The sequence below is a fragment of the Typopeltis vanoorti genome, chromosome 15 (genome assembly GCF_054136105.1).
Source record: "Typopeltis vanoorti isolate ZY-2024b chromosome 15, IOZ_Tvanoo_1.0, whole genome shotgun sequence".
Classification (NCBI taxonomy): domain Eukaryota; kingdom Metazoa; phylum Arthropoda; class Arachnida; order Uropygi; family Thelyphonidae; genus Typopeltis; species Typopeltis vanoorti.
The window spans coordinates 19,534,479-19,559,394 of NC_143563.1; the positions used below are offsets into that span (position 1 = coordinate 19,534,479).

Below are 24,916 nucleotides of genomic sequence, written 5' to 3' on the forward strand. Positions count from 1 at the left end.
TACCTGAACTATTTATACAGCCTAATATTAGAAAAATTGGGAAATCTCTAATGCCTGGAGACTCATTAAAATCATCCCAATACATAAAAAGGAGATAAAAGCCAATCTGATAACTACAGACCCATATCATTGCTGAGCCATTCATACAAGATATTATAATCATTCAAAATAAAATAAAGAAAGAGCATTAAGAAGTAATGGAAGAAGAACAAATGCGATTCAATGTCAGAGATGGAAGAGGAACTAGTGATGCAAGCTTTGTTTTACAGAGACTAAGCAGATTTGATATCTAGTAAGATAGCAGTATGGATGGACATTCTAAAAGATAGTCAAGCTCCCAATGGCTCAATACTTGTGCACGGCAGGGGAAGAAGCAAGGCTTCCCAGGTCATAAATCAGTGAAATCCTTGTACATTCATTGGGACGTGGAATGTGAGAACCCTCCTACAAATTAAGAAAATTGGAAAGTTTGAAGAGAGAAATGGATAGATTAAAAATGGCCATATTGGGAATTAGTGAAATGAGATGGAATGGAACTTTTGGAGTGGTGATTACAGAATTATTTATTCAGGTGATGAGATAGCAAAAAATAGAGTCGCAGTGGTTCTCAATAAGGAATGGGGAAGAAGAGTAATCAACTCAGTAAAATGTAGTAGCAGATTGATAATGGTAAAACTAGAAGCAAAACCAACAAATATTATAATAATACAAGCTTACATGCCTACTAGTGACCACAGTGATGATGAAGTTGAGAGAGTATATGTAGATATTGAGAATCTAATCAAACTCACTAAAAAGGAAGATAATCTTATTGTCATGGGTGATTGGAATGCAGTCACTGGTGAAGGCAAAGATGGTAGAGAGGTGGAAAAGTACGGACTTGGATGCCGAAATGAAAGAGGAGATAGACTTTTGGAGTTCTGCCACCAATTCAATCTGATCATCACTAATACCTGGTAATCATCACTAATAATGGGGTACCAAAAAGAAGAAGGTATACTTGGAAAATGCCAGGGGATATAAGAAGGTAACAGATTATATTATGACAAAAAATAGATTTAAAAATCAAGTAAAATCATGCAAAAGTTACCTGGGAGCTGATGTTGACAGTGACCATAATTTGGTTTTATTGAAATGTAATCTGAAATTTAAAAAGCTGTCACAACCAAGGAAAAGGACCAAATGGAACATAATAATCTGAAAACAGAGGAAAACCATAAAAACTATAAACAGCAAACTAATGAAAGCATTACAACTGGAAAGAGGAAAAAGAAAAACATAGAGGAAAAATGGACTCATTTGAAGGATGCAATCATCAAGGCTGCCAATGCCAAGGAACAAGCAAACTATAATAAATTTAGTTTAATCCTTTATCCAAGTGTGAGCAACCAAAGTTTGCACCTGAAAGTATCTCCAGGACTGGGGTAAGGTGGTACAACACCAAGGCACTCCTTGCAAAGGTGGCGCAAGCTACCAACACTCCTATCTCAGTATCTCCCATAATGCAAAACACATTAAAAACAAAATTAAAAAAGGGTGGCACACCATTTGGCAACTCCTGTAGGTAGAGATGACCTGCTAATGCTTCTGCCTGGTATCTCCACTTGGGCCTGGCTCCCACTGAAGAGACCTCAATAAAGGTCGAAACTAGTCTGGGTTGTGGCCCTTCCCTTAATGCATAACATTAGACATATCCGCAAGGAGATGTGTTTTGCATTATAGGAGATACCGAGACAGGAGTGTTGGTAGCTTGCTCCACCTTTGCAACGAGTTTACTGGTGTTGTACCACCTTACCCCAGTCCTGAAGATACTTTCAGGTGCAAACTTTGTTTGCTCACACTTGGATAAAGGATTAAACTAAATTTATTATACTCTAACCAAGTGAAAAATAAACTTTCAACATCTTTCTCTAAATCCAGAGTAATTTATTAAAAAAGGGTGGCACACCATTTGGCAACTCCTATAGGGAGATGACCTGCTAATGCTTCTGCCTGGTATCTCCACTTGGGCCTGGCTCCCACCGAAGAGACCTCAATAAAGGTCGAAACTAGCCTGGGTTGTGGCCCTTCCCTTAATGCATAACATTACACATATCCGCAAGGAGATGTGTTTTGCATTATGGGAGATACTGAGATAGGAGTGTTGGTAGCTTGCTCCACCTTTGCAAGGAGTGCCTTGGTGTTGTACCACCTTTCCCTAGTCCTGAAGATACTTTCAGGTGCAAACTTTGTTTGCTCACACTTGGATAAAGGATTAAACTAAATTTATTATACTCTAACCAAGTGAAAAATAAACTTTGAACAAGCAAACTATCAAGGAACATACTATCAGTGATAGTATTGACTGGGACCAAATAAAAAAGCCATGGATCATCCAGGACATTCTAGATCTAATAGATGAAAGAAGGAAATACAAACCTCCCTAAAGGAAGAAAGCAAAGACAAATATAAACATATAAAAAATATGATAAATAGAAAGTGTAAAGAAACAAAAGAACAGTAGTATACAGAGAAGTGTAAAGAAATAGAAGATCTAATAAACACTAGGAGAATCGATAAAGCTTATAACATTATAAAAGGAATAAGCCAGCAAAACAAGACAAGAAGTACAATTATCAAAAATAAACAGGGAACATACTTATAGATAAGGAAGAAATTTAGGAAAGATGGAGGGAGTACTTAGAAGATCTATATAGTGGAAAAGTTCTAGACGCCAAGGCTATAGGAGATGAAACAAGACTTGATGTGGAAGAAATTGGTCCAACTATATTAAAAGATGAATTTGAATGGGCACTGAATGAATTATCAACCAACAAGGCACCAGGCATTGATAACATCCCTTCAGAATTAATAAAATACTCAGGAAACATAAGTCATACCTTTTCAAGATCATAAAGGATATTTATGAAACTGGGATCATACCCAAAGATTTTACACAATGCTCTTTCATACCCATTCCTAAATAAATAATGCAAACAAGTGTGAAAATCATCAAACAATAAGCTTAATATCACATGCTTTGAAAATACTACTCAAAATTATGCAAAAAAGACTAACAAAGAATGTTGAAGGATATGTTGATAATGACCAGTTTGGATTCAGGAAACAGAGAATACTATCATGATAGTATTGACTGGAACCAAATGCTTCACCTCCTAAAAACAATAAAGGTAGATTGGAGAGATAGAAGGCTCATATTTAATCTTTACAAGCCCTAATAGAAGCAGCCAGCAATAAAACAAAACCGCAATAGCAAAAATATGTAGAGGTGTAAGACAAGGGTGCTCTCTTTCACCCATATTGTTTAATCTGTACATTGAAGATGCAATACATAAATTGAAAGAACTAATAGAAACAGGAATTGAGATAAATGGAATCGATATTAACTGGCTACAGTTTGCGGATGATATAGCAGTTATAGTTGATAACGAAAACAAACTGAAAGCCACCCTGACAAAGATGGAAGAAAATTTCACACAGTACAACCTGAAAATTAATTATAAGAAAACAGAATTATTAATTACAAATAAAGCAAATCCAATGAAAATAAACCTGGAAGTAAATAATAACCTAATACTACAGGTATCCTCTTTTAAATATCTTGGAAGTCTTATCACAGAAGATGGAAGAAACCAATCAGATATTAAAGCACAAATAATCCTAGCCAAAAAAGCATTCTACAACAGAAGAAACATTTTTTACCAGTAAAGGACTTAACATCCAGCTCAAAAAAAGGCTAGTGAAAACATACATATGGAGCATTACATTATATGGTTGTGAAGCCTGGTTCTCTAACAAACAAGACATCAAAAAGTTGGAGGCATTAGAGCTTTGGAGCTGGAGAAAGATGATGAAAATTAGTTGGACAGAAAGGAAAAGTAATAACTAAATTCTAAATATAGTTCACGAAGAGAGGTCATTAATAAAACACATCAATAAGAGAAGAAAAAGCCTAATTGGACACCATTTGAGACATGGGGAACTGATTATAGAAATAATGGAGGAGACTGTAGAAGGAAAGAGGCCACGAGGCAGACCAAGAATTTCATATATAAATAACATAATGATGCTAACTGGTGCTAAGAGTTATGAAGAGATAAAAAGGTCACAAAACAGGATGTTGTGATGTGCTGCTGTAATTACCAATCTTCAGATTGATGTACCAAAGAAGAAGAAGCAGATTTGAGTCGAGAAAAGCAAAAAAAATAAAAAAAAGGCTTTTTGTATTTATTGTAGACTACAAGCAAGTCTTTAATTCAGTAAATAGAAACTGTGTGATAAAAACACTGCCTAATCAGCACAATCAGAAAGTACTATAAAGGCAGACAATAGTAAAATTCAGGAATATTGAAACAAGTAAGATTCCATCCCAGAGAATCCTTGGAGAATTGCCTGTAACTGTCAATGGAAGAAACATCACCCACCTGAAATAATTCTTATAGTTGATAATATAGAGAACCTAAAATCAATGATTTATAATCTAAATCCAACCAGCAACAAATACATCTTGGAGATAAGTCTTGATAAGACAGAAATTATAGTAATTAGGCAGAGTAAAAAAATATATCAATGTTACAATAAATAATAAAAGAATAGAACAAGTGACCAGTTGCAATTATTTTGGATCAGTGAAGATCTAAGTTATATGAAAACTATCAATTAACTAGCAATGAACAAATCAAATAAAATATAGAGAAACAAAAAAAAAAAAAAAGGAAAAAAATTAGCCAAAGATTTAACTCTTCAACTCGGTGATCCTTTCAGCGGTATTTTTCAGGATCACTGGCAAACAAGAAAAAGAGAATCAATGGCACAAAGTGGACTGTGAAATAGATAAATGGTAAAGTAAGGAAGGTTTGGGTTACACTGATAACATCCTAAATAGGTTACACAAAAGACAGCTACAGTGGTTTGAGAGCATAGCTATGATGTGCCGAGAAAGACTATCTTATGTCTCTTCATGGAAGAGCTTGGATCAACCGAGGCAGTGAAAGACCAAGGAGACTGTGTGAAACCTTGAAGATCCTCTCAAGCTTGACCTTATTCCAGCAGATGCCAAGGCTGGCAGAGAACAGAACTCAATAGAGGAAAAGAGTCCATGGAACATTCAACCCATCCTGACTAGATGAGAATGTTGACGATACAGAGTTTCAGCCCTGTATATATCACTTATTTCTTACATAGTGTACTGGTGCAGCATGACCATAGCTGTCCTTGTACCCTCATACCCCCAAACAAATAAACAAATGAATATATTGACAATTAGAGATAGGGAGGTTATTATCCCTCTTTATTAAAGCTGTGATATGGTGGCATCTTGGCTACTATGCATAGATTAGGTCATCTAGTGTTCTTGGAGATGAGGTGGTGAAGAGGATCCAGAGACAAGTGACCAAGATGGTGACAGGTGTATGGAGTGTGCTCTAGAAAGGATAGATTGAAGGTATGTGGATTGTGAAATTAAGTAAAGGTGTGAGGAGTAGATTGTTTGTTAGGAAAATGGTGAATAACTAGAATGGATTACCAGAGGTGGTTGGTAATGCTGTAATAGTGATTGAGCTTAACGATGGGTATGATAGTTGTGTGAATAATAATAGTAAATGTGTGTGTGTGAGTCTCCTAGCAATGTGTCTGATTCCATGGAGATGCCTGTGTAATAATAATAATGATAATTCTCTCATAGCATGCTGACTTACTTGGTAAGAACTTTTGACTCTTTCTTCTTTTTCGTGACTGCCTCTTGAACTTCCTGAGTCCATCATGGAGCACTGATTTTTTCTCTCCTTGCAGACAATTTCACATGCCTATCTGGCTGAATCAGTCAATGGTTTTTATTCACAGTCTGTCTGAGTTTCCAGTTTTTTAATTCAACAATAGTTGTATATTTGCTGTTTTAAGGATACTTGTGACATAAGACTGAATGATAAATGCACGTAGACACAAGAAAGATATTTAATTAACCAGCTATTTCGGTCTGGAAATAGCAGATCATCCTCAGTGGTATTACAATAACAGTTATAAAAAATACAAGCTAGAATATTAACAATAGATCGTTTAAAATAGAACAAGCTGCGTGATGTTATATTACTAAGTATGAAACGGAATATTTTGAAGTAGAGACATGATTAAAAAATAAAAAAATAATAAAATAAAAAAAAAATAATAATAAAAAAAAAAAATTGAGTAATCTTGATTAGACTTTCCCAGATTTTTGATATAGATATGCAGTCATTATGATTCAGGTTGGGACGATGGAGCAAGGCCTCCACGCTTCCCTTGAACAAACATTCAAACCTATAACGGGATCTATATAAGAGGCGAGTCCTGGACCAAAGGATGTTGTGGTCAGTTTCAATCCCATGCTGAGCCAATCCAGACTTTTCAGGTTTGTTGTGACGAATGGAGGATTGATGTTCTTGGATTCTTTTTTCAAGAGAACGTCCAGTCTGTCCAAAATAGGATAGATCACAGTTGCACGGAATTTGATAAACTCCAGGAAGAGATTAAGTTGAGTGTTTGTCTTTAGGAGAAGGAAAATGAGAAGACAATTTGTTAATAGATGAATAAGTAGCTGTTAAATCATTTCTTTAAAATTCTTACGATAGGTTCTGATATTCTTACATAAAATATTCTTACATCTACAGTATACAGGAAACCAACTTTCACAGGTCGTTATATTCTTAAAGAATCAGCCCATCATCTATGTCAAAAAACAGGAATTATAAAATGCCTCATCAGAAGAGCAAAAACTAATTGTTCTACCTTTGATTATCTACAGAAAGAACTGTTTACTATCCAACAACACATGAAACTCAATGGCTTTTCTGAAAAAAGTACTCAACATCTTCTCAATTCTTATAATCCTCCACAAAACAACAAAGTTTCAATACGTCGAGTGCCAATTCCTTATATCTCCGGTATTTCAGAACCTATCACAAGAATTTTAAAGTAATATGATTTAACAGCTACTTATTCACCTATTAACAAATTGTCTTCTCATTTTCCTTCTCCTAAAGATAAATGCTCAACTTAATCTCTTCCTGGAGTTTATCAAATTCCGTGCAACTGTGATCTATCCTATTTTGGACAGACTGGACGTTCTCTTGAAAAAAGAATCCAAGAACATCAGTCCTCCATTCGTCACAACAAACCTGAAAAGTCTGGATCGGCTCAGCACGGGATTGAAACTGACCACAACATCCTTTGGTCCAGGACTCGCCTCTTACATAGATCCCGTTATAGGTTTGAACGTTTGTTCAAGGAAAGCGCGAAGGTCTTGCTCCATCGTCCCAACCTGAATCATAATGACTTTATATCTATGTCAAAAATCTGGGAAAGTCTAATCAAGATTACTCATTAATTTTTAAAAATTTTTTTATTTAAATTTTTTATTTTTTAATCATGTCTCTACTTCAAAATATTCCGTTTCATACTTAGTAATCTAACATCATGTGGCTTGTTCTATTTTAAATGATCTATTGTTCATATTCTAGCTTGTATTTTTTATAACTGTTGTTGTAATACCACTGAGGATGGTCTGCTATTTCCAGACCGAAATATCTGGTTAATTAAATATCTTTCTTGTGTTTACATGCATTTATCATTCAGTTGTATATTTGAGTCTACACTTCATGCCTGATAACTACTCAACTTTGATTCTTTTTATAACTTTCTTGCATATTTTTCTTTCCAGTATTGTATTCATTTCTATCCTAATAGACTAATTGGTGCTTACTTCTTATCACAATTCAGTACACAAAATATATTTTGTGTCCTGAATCAGCATGGAGATATGACTATCAGCAATCACATAGTTCATGAGACTTTTTTATTTTTTTTGTCTTTTTCTCCATGTGAATTTATTCACATATTTAGGTGGGAACATGGTTGTTAGTAATGAATAGGTGTCTATCCTTAACAGAAATCCAGCAGGTACTTGCCATTATTAACAGCTTTGCTCTTTTCTCTAGATTTTCATAACTTGCAATCAGTGGTGAGCTATGGAAATTTTAACAAAGGGCTCGCATCGTGGAAAAAAAAAAGCCTGACTTAGCCCTTATAATACTTATATTGCAACTTTGTAGAGCTTCTAACAGATATCATAATTACTGTAGGATATCAATCATTAATGATTGATCTTTTAAAAAATTCCAAATTGAAAAGTCGGTTTAAAAAGCTCTTATATTTATACTTCGATGCAAAATGCTTGCATAAAGCTGGGTAATTTCTCCACAAAGCAAGAGCCATTCGTAAACTGCAAGCTGCCCATCGTGGTCCAAACACACGGCCAATCTTTAAAATTTCGATAGCAAGGGCTTTTGCAATCGTATTTAATTCTCGTTGATTTTTTGGTGATTGATGATAAAAAGTATATAATTTATCCATAAATATTTCAAAATGATCATCATCATCAAATTCCTGACATGTACCCTCAAGGGGTATACAGGATATGATACTACATAAAAAATTTACATCATTACTAACTTCCTATCTACAATTTTCCTCCAAATCAAGACTAACATTATCAGATCCTATATTTCTATCATCTAAGGCACTTTGTACCATATCAATCCACCTATATCTTGGTCTTCCTCTGGGTTGTTTTCCTACCAACCTGGCAGAGAACACTTGTTTTGCTAATCTTTCCTCGCCCATTCTGTTTAAGTGACCATACCACCTGGGATTAGCTCTGCTAACGCATTCCTGGATGCCAACAATGTCAAGTTCTTTCCTAATATCCTCGTTTCCAACATGATATTGCCATTGATGCCATCTGTTCACTCCTCTAATCTTTCTCGGGACTCTCATATCTGCGGTGGTCTCTAGTCTTTGGTCAAGTGTTTTACTTCTGACCCAGCTCTCAGATCCATAAGTTAAAATTGGTTTGAACATTGTCTTGTATACAGCTAATTTAGTATTCCAACTAATTTCTTTCTTATTCCATATGAATTTATTCAATTGACTTCCTACCATACTAGCTTTGTTGATTCTGTTGTCTATTTCCATATTTAATTTACCATCTTCACTGAAAATCACGCCCAAGTAACTGAAATGTTTTACTTGTTCCACAGGTTTTCCATTCACAACACAGTTGACATTTTCAACAATTCTACCTATTTTCATTGTCTTTGTCTTTTTAATGCTCACCTTCATACCATATCTATTACAACAGTTATTTAATTTAGTCAGGGAATCTTGCAAACTTGTAGCGGATTTATTTAGAAGTATAACATCGTCCGCATAAAGCAAAGAGCTGACATTAACATCTCCAATTCTGATATCATGTTTAATACCACTTTCCTTCATAATGTGATCCATATAGATAATGAATAACAGAGGGGATAATGTACATCCTTGTCTCACACCAGATTTAACATTAAACCATCTTCCTGTAATTCCTTCAATTCTAACTGCTGACTTACAACTCAAGTAAAGACTAAGTATTGCTTGATATAATGCCCCATTAACACCATATAACTGTAGCCTATTGAATAGCTTCTCTCTTGCCGCCTTGTCATATGCCTTTTCCAGATCAACAAAACTTAAATACAGAGCTTTGTTATATTCCCATGCTTTCTCAACTATTTGTCGTAAAGTGAAGATCTGATCCTGACAGTCTCTATTTGGCCTGAATACAGCTTGTTCTTCACCAAGCTTTTCTTCCACAATTCTTCTCAACCGTTTCTCGAGTATACTTGCATAGATCTTGCCAGGAACACTCAGTAGGGAAATACCTCTGTAATTCTCACATTCAGTTTTATTTCCATTTTTATATATGGGTACTATTAGAGCTCCTCCGATCATTGGGAATTCATTCCTCTGTCCAGGCTTTCTGAACTATGCAATGCAGCCACTGTAAGACTTTTATACCACCATACTTTAGCATTTCTGGTCGAATGTCATCTACTCCTGCTGCCTTTCCACATTTCAAGCCTTTGATGGCTTTTTCTACTTCAAGTATGGATATGTATTCCTGACTGCATGCGTGGTCAGCGTTTTTTACCGCTGTGCTATCACTGTTAGCTAACTATTCATAGTTAGCAATTTTTTGAAGTAATTACTCCATACTTCAAGGATATCTTTTTTTCCTGTTTTCATGTCACCTTTATCATCTCTAACTCCTTTTACAGTACTCTTTCCTCCATTTCTAAGCTTCTTCAACAATCTCCAAAATATCTTACCAACTTGTTGATATTTATTTTCTATATTCTTGTCAAAGTCCTCCCATGACTTTTGTTTAGCTAGTTTTACACAGTTTTACAAATAAGCTGACTTATTTGCCAGGAGCGTTTGATATGCTTTCTTCTTTTTCTTCAGTGCCTCTTTAACTTCCTGTGTCCACCATGGAGTTCTGATTTTTCTATCCTTGCAGACTACCTCACCACATGTCTCTCTGTCTGAATCAATCAGGGTTTTCTTCAAGGCTTGCGACTAATTTATTTCTTTAATGTTTTTTATCAAATCGTGTAATTCTAAGTGTAAACAATGAGCTCAATGGCAAATGTTGGGAAATTTTTGTAGAAGTTTGATTGCAACACCTGATTTGTTTCCTAACATTACACTGATAACATAGCTCCATCAGAACAAAATGCAATGAAATGATTTTTTATATAGTTATTAGAAAATCCATATGAATTTAAAGTAGCAATTATAATAGCATGTATATATTCCATGGTGGTATACAAGTGGCTCACAAATTTCAGAAAATTTAACAAAGGTCTCGCGTGAGCCCCTTATAGCTCACCACTGCTTGTAATGCATTTCTGTATATCTGGTAATTATTTCTTACTCTGCTATTTAGATTTCCAACATGGACCAACTTTTCCCTTTCCTTTATATCGACTGCCTTCTGTAATGACTCGGAAAATTTCCCCACTTTTTCTTTTCTAGCACCTTATGCAGGAAGATGGGCCAAAATAAGTCTCATTGTTTAGGTCCTCATTTTTGATCTTTGCTCACATCACTCTCTGCTTGAAATTACCTGCTGTTATCTTCATGTTTAGTTTTGAATACTATGGTTACTTCTTCCTTTCCCCAGTAATTATTGCTTCAATATAACAACTTGTAGTTGTTATTTAAAAGAATATCACTGTTTTTGTCTTGTTTCCATAGCACTAGTTATGTTACCATGTTAATTTTCTAAATGTTCTGCTAGAAATTGGTTAGAAAGACCTGGGTTTGTATCCCTTTTAAGATGCAAAGAACCTTTATCAGGGCTTTTCATGTGAAGATGAATTAGCATATCTTATACAGAGGTTGCAGGCTTTTCCTGCCAGGAACTCAGGCTTTTTTATCTTGCAATACAGGCAAACTAGCCATAAAAAAATGCATGCAATTGACAGACATAATAAACCGATCTCATAGCTTGAGTTGCTTCGGCCATAAATCCAAATTAACCAAATCTGTCTGAAAAATTGGGGGGGGGGATTAAAAAATTAAAAAAGAAGCCTCATCCCTGAATCAAATTAATAAAATAACAACTACAGATATTCCTGTTATACAGGAATATCTATCACAGTTGTTGCCCTATATGATTACTATTTGTAGCTCTCTACTGTAGTTATATAATGTTACCACCCAATTGGGTAATAATAACATTATATAATAACTACAGTAGAGAACTACAAATAGTACATCATATAGGGCAACAACTGTCATTTTGTGACATATATATATATATATGTGTGTGTGTTAGTATTGAGGGATTAGGAAATGTAAGAGCACCAGAGATCAGATCGTATGCTTTAGACAGATCATAGAAAAATATAAAGAATTTAGACTCACTCTGGTAATGGGTTTCTTAGACTACTCTAAAGCTTTTAGGTTTCAGCATGTGAAACTGTGGGAAGTAATGAAAAGAACGGGTTTTCCTCAACACACTGTCAGGGTGATAGCCAACTTGTACAGGGAGCAAGAAACCATGGTAAGGACAGGTGTTGGATTAACTGATTGGTTTCAGGTTGGAAAGGGAGTTAGGCAAAGATGTTTACTTTCTCCTCACTTGTTTAGTATATATGCTGAGGATATCATGCATGAAGCATTGGATGAGCTCAAGACAGGAATTAGGATAGGTGGTAGATTGATCAGTAATCTCAATGCTGATGATACCATACTCCTCTGTAATGACAAGGAAGAACTAGGACAAAATATTGATAAAGTTAACAAGATCAGTAATAACAGAGGACTTCAACTCAATCCTAGCAAGACAAATTTCATGGTTCTCAACAGAAATACAAGTAGAGAAGTTCTTGAGAAACAAGAGTACCTTAATGGAGAAAGAATTGAGGAGGTCAGCAAGTTTGAGTACCTGGGATCCATTATTAATGTGAAGGATTGCTGTTCAGAAGAACTCAGGAGATTAGGAATGGTGAAAACAACAGTCAGAGACTTGGGAACAAAGTTGAGGATTTTGGATGCAGTTGTTTTTTGCCAACAGCAACTTATGGATGTGAGACTTGGAACCTAAAGAAGTCAGATAAGAAAAGGATAGCTGCTTTTGAGATGTGGTGTTACAGAAGGCTATTGAGGATGTTATATACTGAAAGGCATACTAATGAAAGGGTATTTAAAAAGATCAGTAGAACTTTAAGGCTCCTTAAGGATATTGACAGAAGAAAGTTAAAATATTTTTGACACATTAAAAGGAGTGTGTGTGTGAACTGATGACTGATCCTCAGAGAGTTGAAGCCTCCAGAAAAGCATACAGCAGGACTACATGGCAAGGTCTGGTGTGGCACATCAAAGTGGCCATATGGCATCTGTGGATGCCCAGTGAACAGATGGATGGAGTATTGAAATTTTTGGGATTCAGATTGCTTCAGATTAGTTCAAATCCTATCTGTCACATAACAAAAGGAATCTATTTTCTTTTTCTAATTATCTTATTATCAAAAATTAGGTTTATGATTGCTAGTTACTTAGCCATGTGAGGTGCAGTAAGTAATGAAGAGGATAAAAATTTTTAATGATAAAAATATAGCATTATAAAAAAATCTCGTTTCTAATCAGAAGGAAATTTTCACATTTGTTCCTTTTTAGACTGTGTTTCACAATATACATAAGCATCTATGAAGGTAATTTTGTATGTCTGCTCTTCATCTATATCCAAAACATTTGGATTCTATCTCGCTGAATAGATTTCACGGTTGGTGTTCCGAGTCCTCACAAAAATTTATCAAGCTATCATTCCATTTTTTATTTTATTTTTATTTTTTGCATGACACAGAGAACAAAATATATCAAAATTTTCTGTTTGTATTACATAACTCCGCTCTGACTAGACAGAGATTAATGATGAAGATTTAGTGCCTCCATAGTTTGCAATTTGAAGGGAGCAATATTGTTAAACTATATTTCTCCCTTCAATTGGAAAAAAACTTGAGAGTGATTCTGGATGCAACAAGAGGAATCTTTATATGGGCTTTTTCAGTTGAAATTGTGTTAGCTAATCTCATATGGAGGCAGCAGGGTTTTTTCTCCCAGAAACTCTGGTTTTTCATCCCACTTACAGGCAAATCAGACTCAAGAACACATGCAGTTTGTGTATGTGTTTTCTTAGCATGGGAGTAGTAATAGTAGTGTAGTACATTGTTTAGTTTGAGAATTAAATAGTGACATGATAGTGGTGATGTAATAATAATAATAAAATTTAATATTTAAAGTACACAGAAGAAATTGTCTATGTGATTCAGTTTTTGTATTTTTTCAATTTGTTCATTTTTATTTGTAAAATTTTGCATAGTGATTCAAGCTGATATTTAATAATTACACTAGCTTGATGGAACATATATTTAGTTAAACATATATTTAGTGAAACATATATTTAGCATCTAGATTAAAATTTGTGGAATTGTTTGTTTGATCATTTGTTGTGAAAAATTAATTAATAACACAAAATTACGGATCCAGAGTCCATGAGATAAAAACAGATCAAATCTTAATAGAACACATAAGTTTTGACATACTCAGCAGATTTTTACAAATGCACCACCACCTGATAAAGTTCTTTGAATAATAGAATTTTTGTCTCAGAGATGATATTTCTCATGAAAGCAGTGAAAATATTACCTGTTGAAAATTTTACTCTGATTATTGAATACGACCATAACATTTGCTGTAGATAAATTGATATACCAGAGGGAAGTAGTTTTTATCAATACTATAACCTTGTTTAAGACTTCAAAGGGGGAATTTATATTCTTTTTATTTTACTATTATTGAATAATTTATAATCTACATTACATGTACCATAACGTGTCTTTAGGTGATAATGAATGATGTCACTATATATACTATACAAAAATGCAATTATGAAGGGCATCTTTTTTTATGATTGTCTGTGATCATATTCTTACTTGTTCATATTCATTTAGCATGTTTGCTCATCTGTAAAGTGTGGTTCTTTGCAATGTATTGTTCATTAAAAACTTCTAATATTCTTTTTAATATTATGTCAATAAATTATTTTAATATTATCAGTATTAATTATTTGTACTCTCAAAAATAATTTATTTCATTTCAACTTATGCATAAAAAAGAAAAACTCTTAATATGTGTTTACTTTAGTATCTGATTTTTCCATTTTTATGATTATTATTTTCAGGGTGTATATATATTTTATCTTCTCTATGCTTGAATTAATTTTATATAGATCTGAATGTTAGAGAATGGGTATCTCCATTATGTATCATCCTGAAGCAAGCTGCAATTAGTGTCCCCAAAAATATACACGAAGAAGAAGATAGAGGATTTTTGAGAGTAATACTTTTTAATTAAATAAAATTCTGTTAGTTTGTTACAGTGCTTATTCTGAAGTTTGTTTGATAACTTTTAGATTTTTTCAATTTTTTAAAATTATTGCTAATACATTCTCTCAAAAAATAATGAAGTTACATTTTACTAAGCTGCTCTGTGTTAAATTTGACTTTTATTAGGCTGGAAGTTGTAACTTAATTTCAGATATCATTCAAATAATATTTAAGAAGATGCAGTATTTCTGTCAGTGACCTAATGCACATCATACATTTACCAACTCACATTCTTGATAACCCTCTCCACTCTCCCAACACCCTTGATTGCTACCCTGTGTAATGAATTGAATGCTTTCTTTCGGGTCTTTCACTTCATGTCATGGTGAATGACTCTCTTTGAGCCTCACCTTCAGTGAGGAGTGTGCAGAAAGTTGTTTTTTAAATATTATTTATTAAATCCTATCATCATTTACACCATCCTTTCCTTCATATAATTCCTTCACAGTTTCAATGGTCTTTGTGAAAGAATGAATAACACATTAAAACTAGTACTCTCAACATTGGCTTATGACAAGATAAAAGACTGGGATCTTTTTCTATCTCAGGCTTTAATTGTCATACATTTTTTTTTTACAATCCAGTATTAAAGAAAAAAAAAATTTGATCTAATCTTTCTAGTGATCCACATTTAGATTCTGTAAATTTTAATTTGGCTGATGTAGATTAATATTTATCTGGTATATGCTGTCTTGTAGTGCTGGCAAGTTATCAAGATGATCCCGATAAATCAAATCTTTGGGAAATCCTTAGAGCCATCAATGGCAATATCATATTAAAAACGAGGCAATTAGGAAAGAACTTGACATTGTCAGCATCCAGGAATGCGTTAGCAGAGCTAATCGCAGGTGGTATGGTCACTTAAACAGAATGGGCAAGGAAAGATTAGCAAAACAAGTGTTTTCTGCCAGGTTGGCAGGAAAATGACCCAGAGGAAGACCAAGATATAGGTGAATTGATACCGTACAAAGTGCCTTAGACAATAGAAATATAAGATCTGATAATGTTGGAGTCTTGACAAGTAACAGACTGATTTGGAGGAAAATTGTAGATAGGAAGTTATTACTGATATAAATTTTTCATGTAGTACTATCATATCCTGTACACCCTTTGAGAGTACATGGCAGGAATTTGATGATGATGATGATGATGGTATAGCGCAAAAATTTGATACTGCATAGTATTTGGTCAAGTACAGTAGTAAATTTTTCTTCAAAATGAGTCAAGTCAGGATAAATAAATTTAGACGAGGAAGAGAGTTACAAGTTGGTAACCTTAAGTTTCATGACTACTTGCAGCCTGTTTTTACAATTGGTGTAACTGATTCATTATTAAAAATTATGGAAACAACTATGATGTTTTTGAAGACGTTTCAGTTTAAATTGAAATAATCACTTGATGGGATGTGAAATTCAAATTCTGGATCTCTCCATCCACTTAATTCTAGAGATGTAATTAAATCTGGTATGGTAACACTCGAAGTCACAGTTATGTTTGGAGAACCACTCTCCAACAAAAACTGGCAACATGGGATAGCACATTCTCCTTCTGGAATACACCTGTACTATCAGGTGGTCTAAAAGTATCAGGACTCAGAGAAAGATTTCCAGGAACACATTCTCCTATATACGAGACTGCCATCTCCTGATTTTTACAATTGGTGTAACTGATTCATTATTAAAAATTATGGAAACAACTATGATGTTTTTGAAGACGTTTCAGTTTAAATTGAAATAATCACTTGATGGGATGTGAAATTCAAATTCTGGATCTCTCCATCCACTTAATTCTAGAGATGTAATTAAATCTGGTATGGTAACACTCGAAGTCACAGTTATGTTTGGAGAACCACTCTCCAACAAAAACTGGCAACATGGGATAGCACATTCTCCTTCTGGAATACACCTGTACTATCAGGTGGTCTAAAAGTATCAGGACTCAGAGAAAGATTTCCAGGAACACATTCTCCTATATACGAGACTGCCATCTCCTGACAGTTTCTGCGAATGTGATATCAGAGCAATTCCTCTCTCCAAGTTTGTGTCTAAACCTGCCACCTACCATTCACAGCAAAGCTGGAAATGAGATTCATCTGAAAAAGGAAGGCAACTTTTTTTTCAGCTGTTCTCTTTATTCACATAGCTTATTAACGAAGATACTAAATATTCCACATATAATGTTTGGTTTGCTTTGCAAGTCAACTATGTTTTTATTTCTTTTGATTTGGAGATCAATTTATTTATATAAGGAAGTGGGTGCTGTATTATGGAATAATACAGTATTACGGAATAAATAATACTAAGACAATTGATGTGAAATCAAAAGCCTTTGTATACAAGTTACACTTGGGTAAGGATTAAAACAAGAATATAATTTCTTGTCAAGCATAATATACTTTATAACCAAATGAAAGAACTTCCTACAATGTTTCCTGATCTAGAGTATTTTAATATGATGAGACACCATTTTTCTACTTGTTTATGGAGAATATGACTGCTGTATTGGGTCAGTCTTTAGCATCTTCCTGAGTCTGATTTCCACTGATGAGACCAGGCTTGGAAGTTATCTTTCCCGTAATATATAGCAGTATACACGTCTGAAAGGAAGCATGCTTTGTATTATGGGGTACAAAAGGAATTAATGTGCCACCTACATATGAGTAGACGTGAGAAAATACTTCACACAAACTTTGTTTACTTACATTTAAGTAAAGATTAAAATAAAAATAGATAAAATATTGTGTTCTGAGTATAGTCTCTGTTATCCTTAGTTCACATTTGGTATTTGGACCCAGCATTAGTATCTTAGTGTTATGCAACTCTCTGTGTTGTATAATGCTAAGGTTTATGTGCAGAAATTTTTAGAACATACAAATTCTTTCACTTATGATAGTCGAAAAAAAATGTGTAAGTTTTTTGCTGTTTATTATCTAATTAAGATGGTCACCATGGTTGTTTTGAAATAATACCTTAAAAAATGGGAGATGGGAAATACATTTTATGGAAATAGTGGGAATTTATTAGGCAGCATGAGTCAGTTCATGGAAACATTTTTTTTTTATTTTCTTTAAATTTTATATTTTATTCTTTAAGTAAAAATAAAATTTTTACTTTTAAGGCAAGGGGACAACACTAAGAAGTTTGTTCTTATATAGAGATTTTATTAAAATTGCACATTTAAAATAAATGTGATATTAAAAGCTTCTCTTACCCCCCCCCCCTCCCCAACAAGAGAGAGAGAGAGAGAGGAAGAGCGAATCTCCAACATCATAAAGAAGAAAACCTTAAGAAAGCTATAAATTGATTTATTAATTGAATGCTCTGAAGTTTAAATGTTTTAAATTTTTGTATTGATATTTTAATATATATATTAATTATTTCAAACAAAATCCATCTATATTTGTTAATAATTTTATGTTTATTACTTTTTAGTTACCCATCATAGCCATTTATTTCTTGAAAGATCTTCTAGCTTATTTGGATTCTTCAAATGAATGGATTCCTCTTATTCAATATCATGCAATCCTTCCTACTCTTATCAGTATTTTGGCTTTTACCATGGAGGTAACTATTTCTTTTAATGATTAAATTATCTAATTACCTAAATTTTATAGTAAATGATTCTTTGAACATTGCCTTTCACTGCCATTAAAACACCTAAGTAATTCTGCTCACTATGCCACTTCATCAAATTCCTGATATATACCCTCAAGAGGTGTATAGGATATGATAGTACTACATGAAAAATATGATAGTACTCACTATGCCACTGTATGAAAAATTATAAATGTTAGAAACATATACATTTCTTTTTATATTTGTTTCTGTTATATAACTGAATTAAATTTCATCCTAGGTCAAATCATTGAAACTACAATTTGTATAATATTTAACACATTCACACTGGGCACTGAACAAATTGTGTCACATTGTAGTTACCAATGGAGCATAATGTTACAAATTAATTCTTATATGCCTTCTGTTGGCATATCAAGTATCCATCCATCTATTCATTCAACATCATCAAATTCCATATGGTCACTCAGTTGCTCGGTGATGTGCTACATCAGTCTTCGCCAGGTGGTCATGTTGTATGCTTTTCTGGTCAACTCTATTCTGACTCAGAGTGAGACCAGACTGCAAATAGAAACATAACCATATATGAGGTTGAGGAAATGTAGTGTCAAAGAGTTGTTTTTCTAGATTCTCCATAAAATAATCAGCTAAGGCTGGCGAGACAGGACTGCTCATTGCTGTTCTTTCAGTCTGTTTAAACAGCTTATTACACCATGTAAAATATTCTGCAGCATCGATGGTAAATAGGTTAACAATATCTTCCAGGAAGTCAGATTGTAAAAATTGAAGAGTCTTTTATAGTGGTATGTTATGAAATAGGGAGACTACATCTAATTAAACATAATCTCATTATTATACAGTAGATCTTTTATTTTCTCTTTAAAGTCAAGGCTGTTTTTAATATTAGAGCCAATGTGGCCAGTGAGATTCCAGAGATGACAAGAAATATATTTTGCAAGGTACTAAATGGGAGAGTCAGTACATTCCACTATTGGGCATAGTGGGTTGCAATCCTTGTGGATTTTAGAAAGACTGTCGAGATGAGGAAGACAGACATGATGAATTTTTAGAATCTATAAGGATAGTGATCTACTATGCATAATAGTGGACTGTATTGGCTCTCCCACTTACTGTCTTGCAAAACATCTCTCTTGTCATCTACGAATCTCACTGACTACACTAGCTCTTATATTAAAAACGGTCTTCACTGTAAAGAGAAAATGAATGCAGTCAAGAAAGGCATGAGAGCTAGATTTTTCTGTCATAAAGTGGTACATGATTGAAATGAATTACCTATGGAGGTGGTGAATGCAGGTAGTGATAGCTGGTGTGTTTTATATGGACCTCCCTTGATGACTCCCTGAAGGTCTATTTGTAATAATAATAATAACATAATTATCTCCCCTTATTATAGTCAGGATACTTTCTGAATCTGCATTCATGTTTCATAAGATAGTCATAATAAGGAGAGTGAAAAGGGAAGACTTTCTTTTTTATATTGGTTAATTCCTGTTTGGCATAAATGAAAAGAACTCAAATAGCCATTATTTGGATCCTTTCCATAAAGATTTTTATAACAGATTTGAAGGCATTCAACCTGTGAATGTTGAATTTTCTTCAAATAATTATATCTGGTTGAAGCATAATAAACATATGACTGTCTCATTCATAAAATAATATGAGGGTAGTCTGAAAAGTTCTCAGCCTCGACCATAGATGGCAACACTATCGGCAAGATGTTTTTTTTTTTTCTAAGTTAGTACATCTGTCATAAGCATCCATGTGAAATTGCAAGTCATTGTATCAAGTAGGTTTGTTTTATACAGCTGTCTGAAGCAAAAGTGTTGTCTGTATCCCTTGAAATGGATAAAATTGAGTATCATGCAGTTATAAAATTCTTTGTATAAGAAGGTTTAATGCCAAAAGAAATTCATTCGAAGCTCATAAAAGTTTATGGGCCCTCTTCTCCTTCATTTTCGACAATTAAGAAATGGGTGCTGAGTTTAAATGTGGCCATACCAGCCTTGAAGATGATCTACATGAAGGACATCCAAAAAGTGTAATAGCACCAGAAATCATTGATCAAGTGCATGATATGGTATTGGATGATCGGCGAGTCAAAGTGTGTGAAATTGCTGAAACTATAGGCATTTCAAAATAATGTGTAGGATATATTTTGCATGAAGAATTGCATATGAAAAAGCTTTGTGCAAGATGGGTGCCACGCTTGCTTACAACAGATCAAAAACGCCCTCACATGAAAATCTCTGAACAATGCTTGGAGCATTTTAACAAGAATAAAACTGATTTTGTGCATTGATTTATTACTATGGATGAGACTTGGATTCACCATTACACACCAGAATCCAAACAGCAGTCAAAACAGTGGAACAGAAGCCAGTTGTTCAGTGCCAAAGAAGACAAAGTCGGTTCTATCAGCAGGAAAGGTTATGGCATCGGTGTTTTGGGATGCCAAAGGCATTTTGTTTATTAATTATCTTTGCAAAGGGTAAAGAGTTGAAAAGGGTAAAACAATAACCGGGGAATATTATTCTGATCTTTTAACCAGATTAGACAAAAAAATTTGTGAGAAAAGACCCGGCTTGCAGAAGAAAAAAAAATCATCTTTCATCAGGACAGTGCACCTGCCCACAAAGGTGTTTTGGCAGTGGGAAAATTAAGGGATGTGCACTATGAATTGTTGGAACATCCACCCTATTCCCCAGATTTGGCTCCCTCTGACTTCTGTCTCTTTCCAAAACTAAACTCTTCCTCCTGGTCAGCGTTTTTCTTTGAATCAAGACGTGATTGCAGCTGTAGAGGGGTATTTTGCAGATCTTACTGAGAACCACTATAGGGATGGGATAATGGCACTGGAGCATTGCTAGAATAAATGTATTAGTCTTAAGAGAGATTATGTTGAAAAATAAAAATTATTTTGAAATTATAACTCCGTTTTTTCATTGTTAGGCCGAGAACTTTTCAGACCACCCTCATACTAACACTACTGTGAGATGGTTCTTCTTTACTAAGCCTAGATCACAAAAATTGCAGTGTTGATTATTACAACAATTGTAGTAATAATCATTGTAGATTTTTACTTTTGTTGGCAACATATTTCTATATACATATAGACATATATACTGTGTGTGTGTGTGTAATGGAATTTTAAATGTTTGTGTACTAACATTTGAATAATTTGATTGTGTTGATAAATTTTGGTACCATTTCTTACTTCATCAGGTTCCATCAAACTAGAGCATGTCTAATATATACATTTGGACGACACTGATAAGCACTTTGTTACTAGCAAAACCATTTTTCCATAAAAATATCTAGAAATAAATCAGAAGTTTATTAACATGCTAAGAATTATATATTCCTAAAAATACAGACGTAGCTTGTGTTTTGTTTTATCACAATAACTGTACTCAACCAAATTTTATTTGTTGCCTTCACTTAGAATGCTATGTCACTAATGTGCAAGTGCTCTGTGAGTCATTTGTGAAAAACAAAATATTGGCAAATAAATTGACTTTTTATTTTTCTCCAGTAACTGATGAAATTGAATAACTTTGAGGGTTTTCATTAGTGCAATGAAATTGAAAAATATCTGTTTTCTTTGAATTAAAAAAAAAAGTTGAGGATGTAATTAAAGAGTATTTTATATTTTTATTTAGCAGTTAAATATTAATTTATAAAAAGCAAAAAACTTGTCATTCATATCTAACTAACTTTTAATTTTTTTCTTTTTTATGTAGGTGCTAAAAGGTTTAAATCTTGCCCTGGCAGTTCTTACTCTTTTTGTGACATTAGCTTCCATGCCAAAGGTAAAAGGCTAATTAAAGCAGCAGTTGTTCATCATAATTAAATTTAATTTAAACCGAGTCAATAACTCTATGAGAAATGATTTGTGAAAGTACTTGCTTTTAATTATGCTCTCATAAGTTATTTTATTGATTGACAGTTAAATCTAGTTTGACTCAATAGTAGCAGAAAAATAATTGTTAGAGTTACTGACAAACATAATGAAAATTTACAATGTCAGTAAATTTTTTGGAAATTTCAAAACATTTCGTATGATATTTTTGGGAGATATTTATAATGTTTCTTATCAATATCAAATTCCTGATATTCACAGGATACTGTGATAATACTACTTGATAAACTTAGATTATTGCTATCTTCCTGTTGACATTTCCCCTAAATTACTCTGTTATCTGCTGTCAGGACTCTAATATTATCAGATATTGTTTATCATAGTACTATCATCGTACCATAATCACTTCTGACATACTTCTAACTGCATCAATTCACCTTAATTTTGGTTTTCCTGTAATCTTTTTCATGCCTTTCTGGCATGAAACATCTGTTTTTTACTAATCTTTCTTTTTTCACTCTACTTAAGGTGATCATACCACCTGAAATTAGTACTAATCTACTCCCATATTTTTGAATGCTAACAGTGCACATTTCCCTACTAATATTTTCATTTTTGATATGATTCTGATTGATGCCATATGTTCAGTTTCCTAATGTTTTCTCAGAACTCTCATATGTTTTATTATTAATCGAACTTTCAGATCTCTAAGCTAAAATTGGTTTGGATACTCTTTTGTATATAACTAGTTTGTAGTTCAATTAATTTCTCTCTTATTCCATATGTGAATTATTCTCTTAACTCTTATTCTGTTGTCTACTTCCATGTTCGATTTGCTATCTTCACAAAAAATTCCAGAATAGTTGAAATGTTTAACTTATGCTATAAGTTTCCCGCAGCTAATGTTTTAAGTGTACTTGCCATTTTCATAATCTTTAGCCTCTTATTTATTATTTTTATACCAAATCTGTTACATCTGTTATTCACATTAGGAAATCACCAGGCCTTGTACTCCACTTACTTAGAACATCTTCATAAAATAAAGAGCTGAGATTAACATCTTCAGTTTTGAGATCATGCCTACTGCCACTTTTCTTCATAATGTGATCCATATGGATGATGAATAATAACAGAGATAGTGTCCCTTTATCTCACACCTGATTTTACATTACACCATCTTCCTATATTTCCTTCAATTCTGATATCTATTGATGAATATAATGAGACCACTGGAAAAATTTATACTTCCACATTTGAGCATTTCTGATTAAATATCATGTACTTCAACTGCCTTTCCATATTTCAGGTTGATTTATATATACTGAATTTATATATACCATACCTGAACTTTATGCTTGTGAGTGCTTCTCTGTGAAGGACATTGGTCATGCAACCAAGGGTCTTAAACCTGAGGCACCTCCAAAAATTATTCCATTTGATGAGAACCCACTGATTAAGAAAATTATGGCAAGGATGTTGGAAGTTTTTTCTTTCTTTTTTTTCTCTTTTTTTTTCCCCACTTGGTTTCTCTAAATCTAGAGCAAACAAAGTTTGCTCTGGATAAAGGATTAAACTAAATTTATTATTATGGCAAGGATATCAGTAAAAGATAAACCACCAAACACCCTCACAGAAAAAATGAATACTTCTGTATCCACCAAAAGTAAACTACTCACCAAATGATTCTGATACATCAGATGTATTAAGCATTTTTCAAGAAGAAGAGATGGACACTGGCCATCTATACTCCTAATTCAATAGAGAAATATAAGTCTGATAAAGGTAAGTCCTCAGAATTCAGACAAGTCTACAAAACAAGACAATAGAAAAATTTTTTACAGTGGAACTGTTGTGGGTTTTGCCAAAATGTCATCAATATTTGGCATTGGATTTGTATTTCTAGAAATACAAACATTTCTGTTTGTATTTCTGTTGCATAATAGTTTTAAATATGTTTCTCTCTGCAAGAAACATATTTAAAACTCAGTGACCTTCACTGTTTTTCATAACAAAATAGTAGTAGGTCCTGCTCATGGTGAGAGTAGCCATCTGAGTGGGCACTCATACTCCTTTCCATCATGTCCAATTTAATGCTGCTCTGGAAACAGTAACACTGTGCCTATCCATAAGGTTTTTTATTACAGTACATTCTGTTATGTCATTGCTTTCTCTATATTATACCTTGTTCTACCTCTAAATAGCCTGCTTTCTAACCTACTGTTGTGCCTTTAAAATATTAATTCAGTACTATTTCCTTTTCGGATATTGGCAAAATTTATTTTTTTGCTGCGCCAGCCAATATCCTATAACAGAAGAGACTCTTGTTCAGGGAAACAATTCTAAATTCAAAAGGGATACACACAATAATTAATCTTACGGCAGCGCTGTGCAGATTCAGTTAGCAGTCGTGACCTGAATCTCACTTAAGCAATAATATCTAATTCCTTCCCGCCAAAAGGTTCTATTTCATAAGTGGTGGTTTGAATTCGTAATCAGGCATAAACTCAGGTATAAGGTACAAAACATGTTTATTGGAAAAATACAAAACATGTTTATTGGAAAAATACAAAACATGTTTATTGGAAAAATACAAAACATTTACAGTTTAGAAAATTCAAACTCAATAGAATAAAACTCACTCTAAGTTAAGGTTC

The 24,916-nt window shown here is 33.6% G+C and overlaps 1 protein-coding gene across 1 annotated transcript in view; it reads left to right on the plus strand.

The window, feature by feature from the left end:
- The window catches only part of LOC150098439 (nucleoporin NUP188-like), a 280,537-nt gene that overhangs the window by 176,318 nt on the left and 79,303 nt on the right, over positions 1-24,916 (plus strand). The window contains exons 19-21 of the mRNA XM_090405212.1: positions 14,651-14,757; positions 18,239-18,370; positions 22,144-22,212. Of these exons, the coding sequence (XP_090261338.1) occupies positions 14,651-14,757; positions 18,239-18,370; positions 22,144-22,212 (308 nt within the window). The remainder of the gene's footprint in view (positions 1-14,650; positions 14,758-18,238; positions 18,371-22,143; positions 22,213-24,916) is intronic.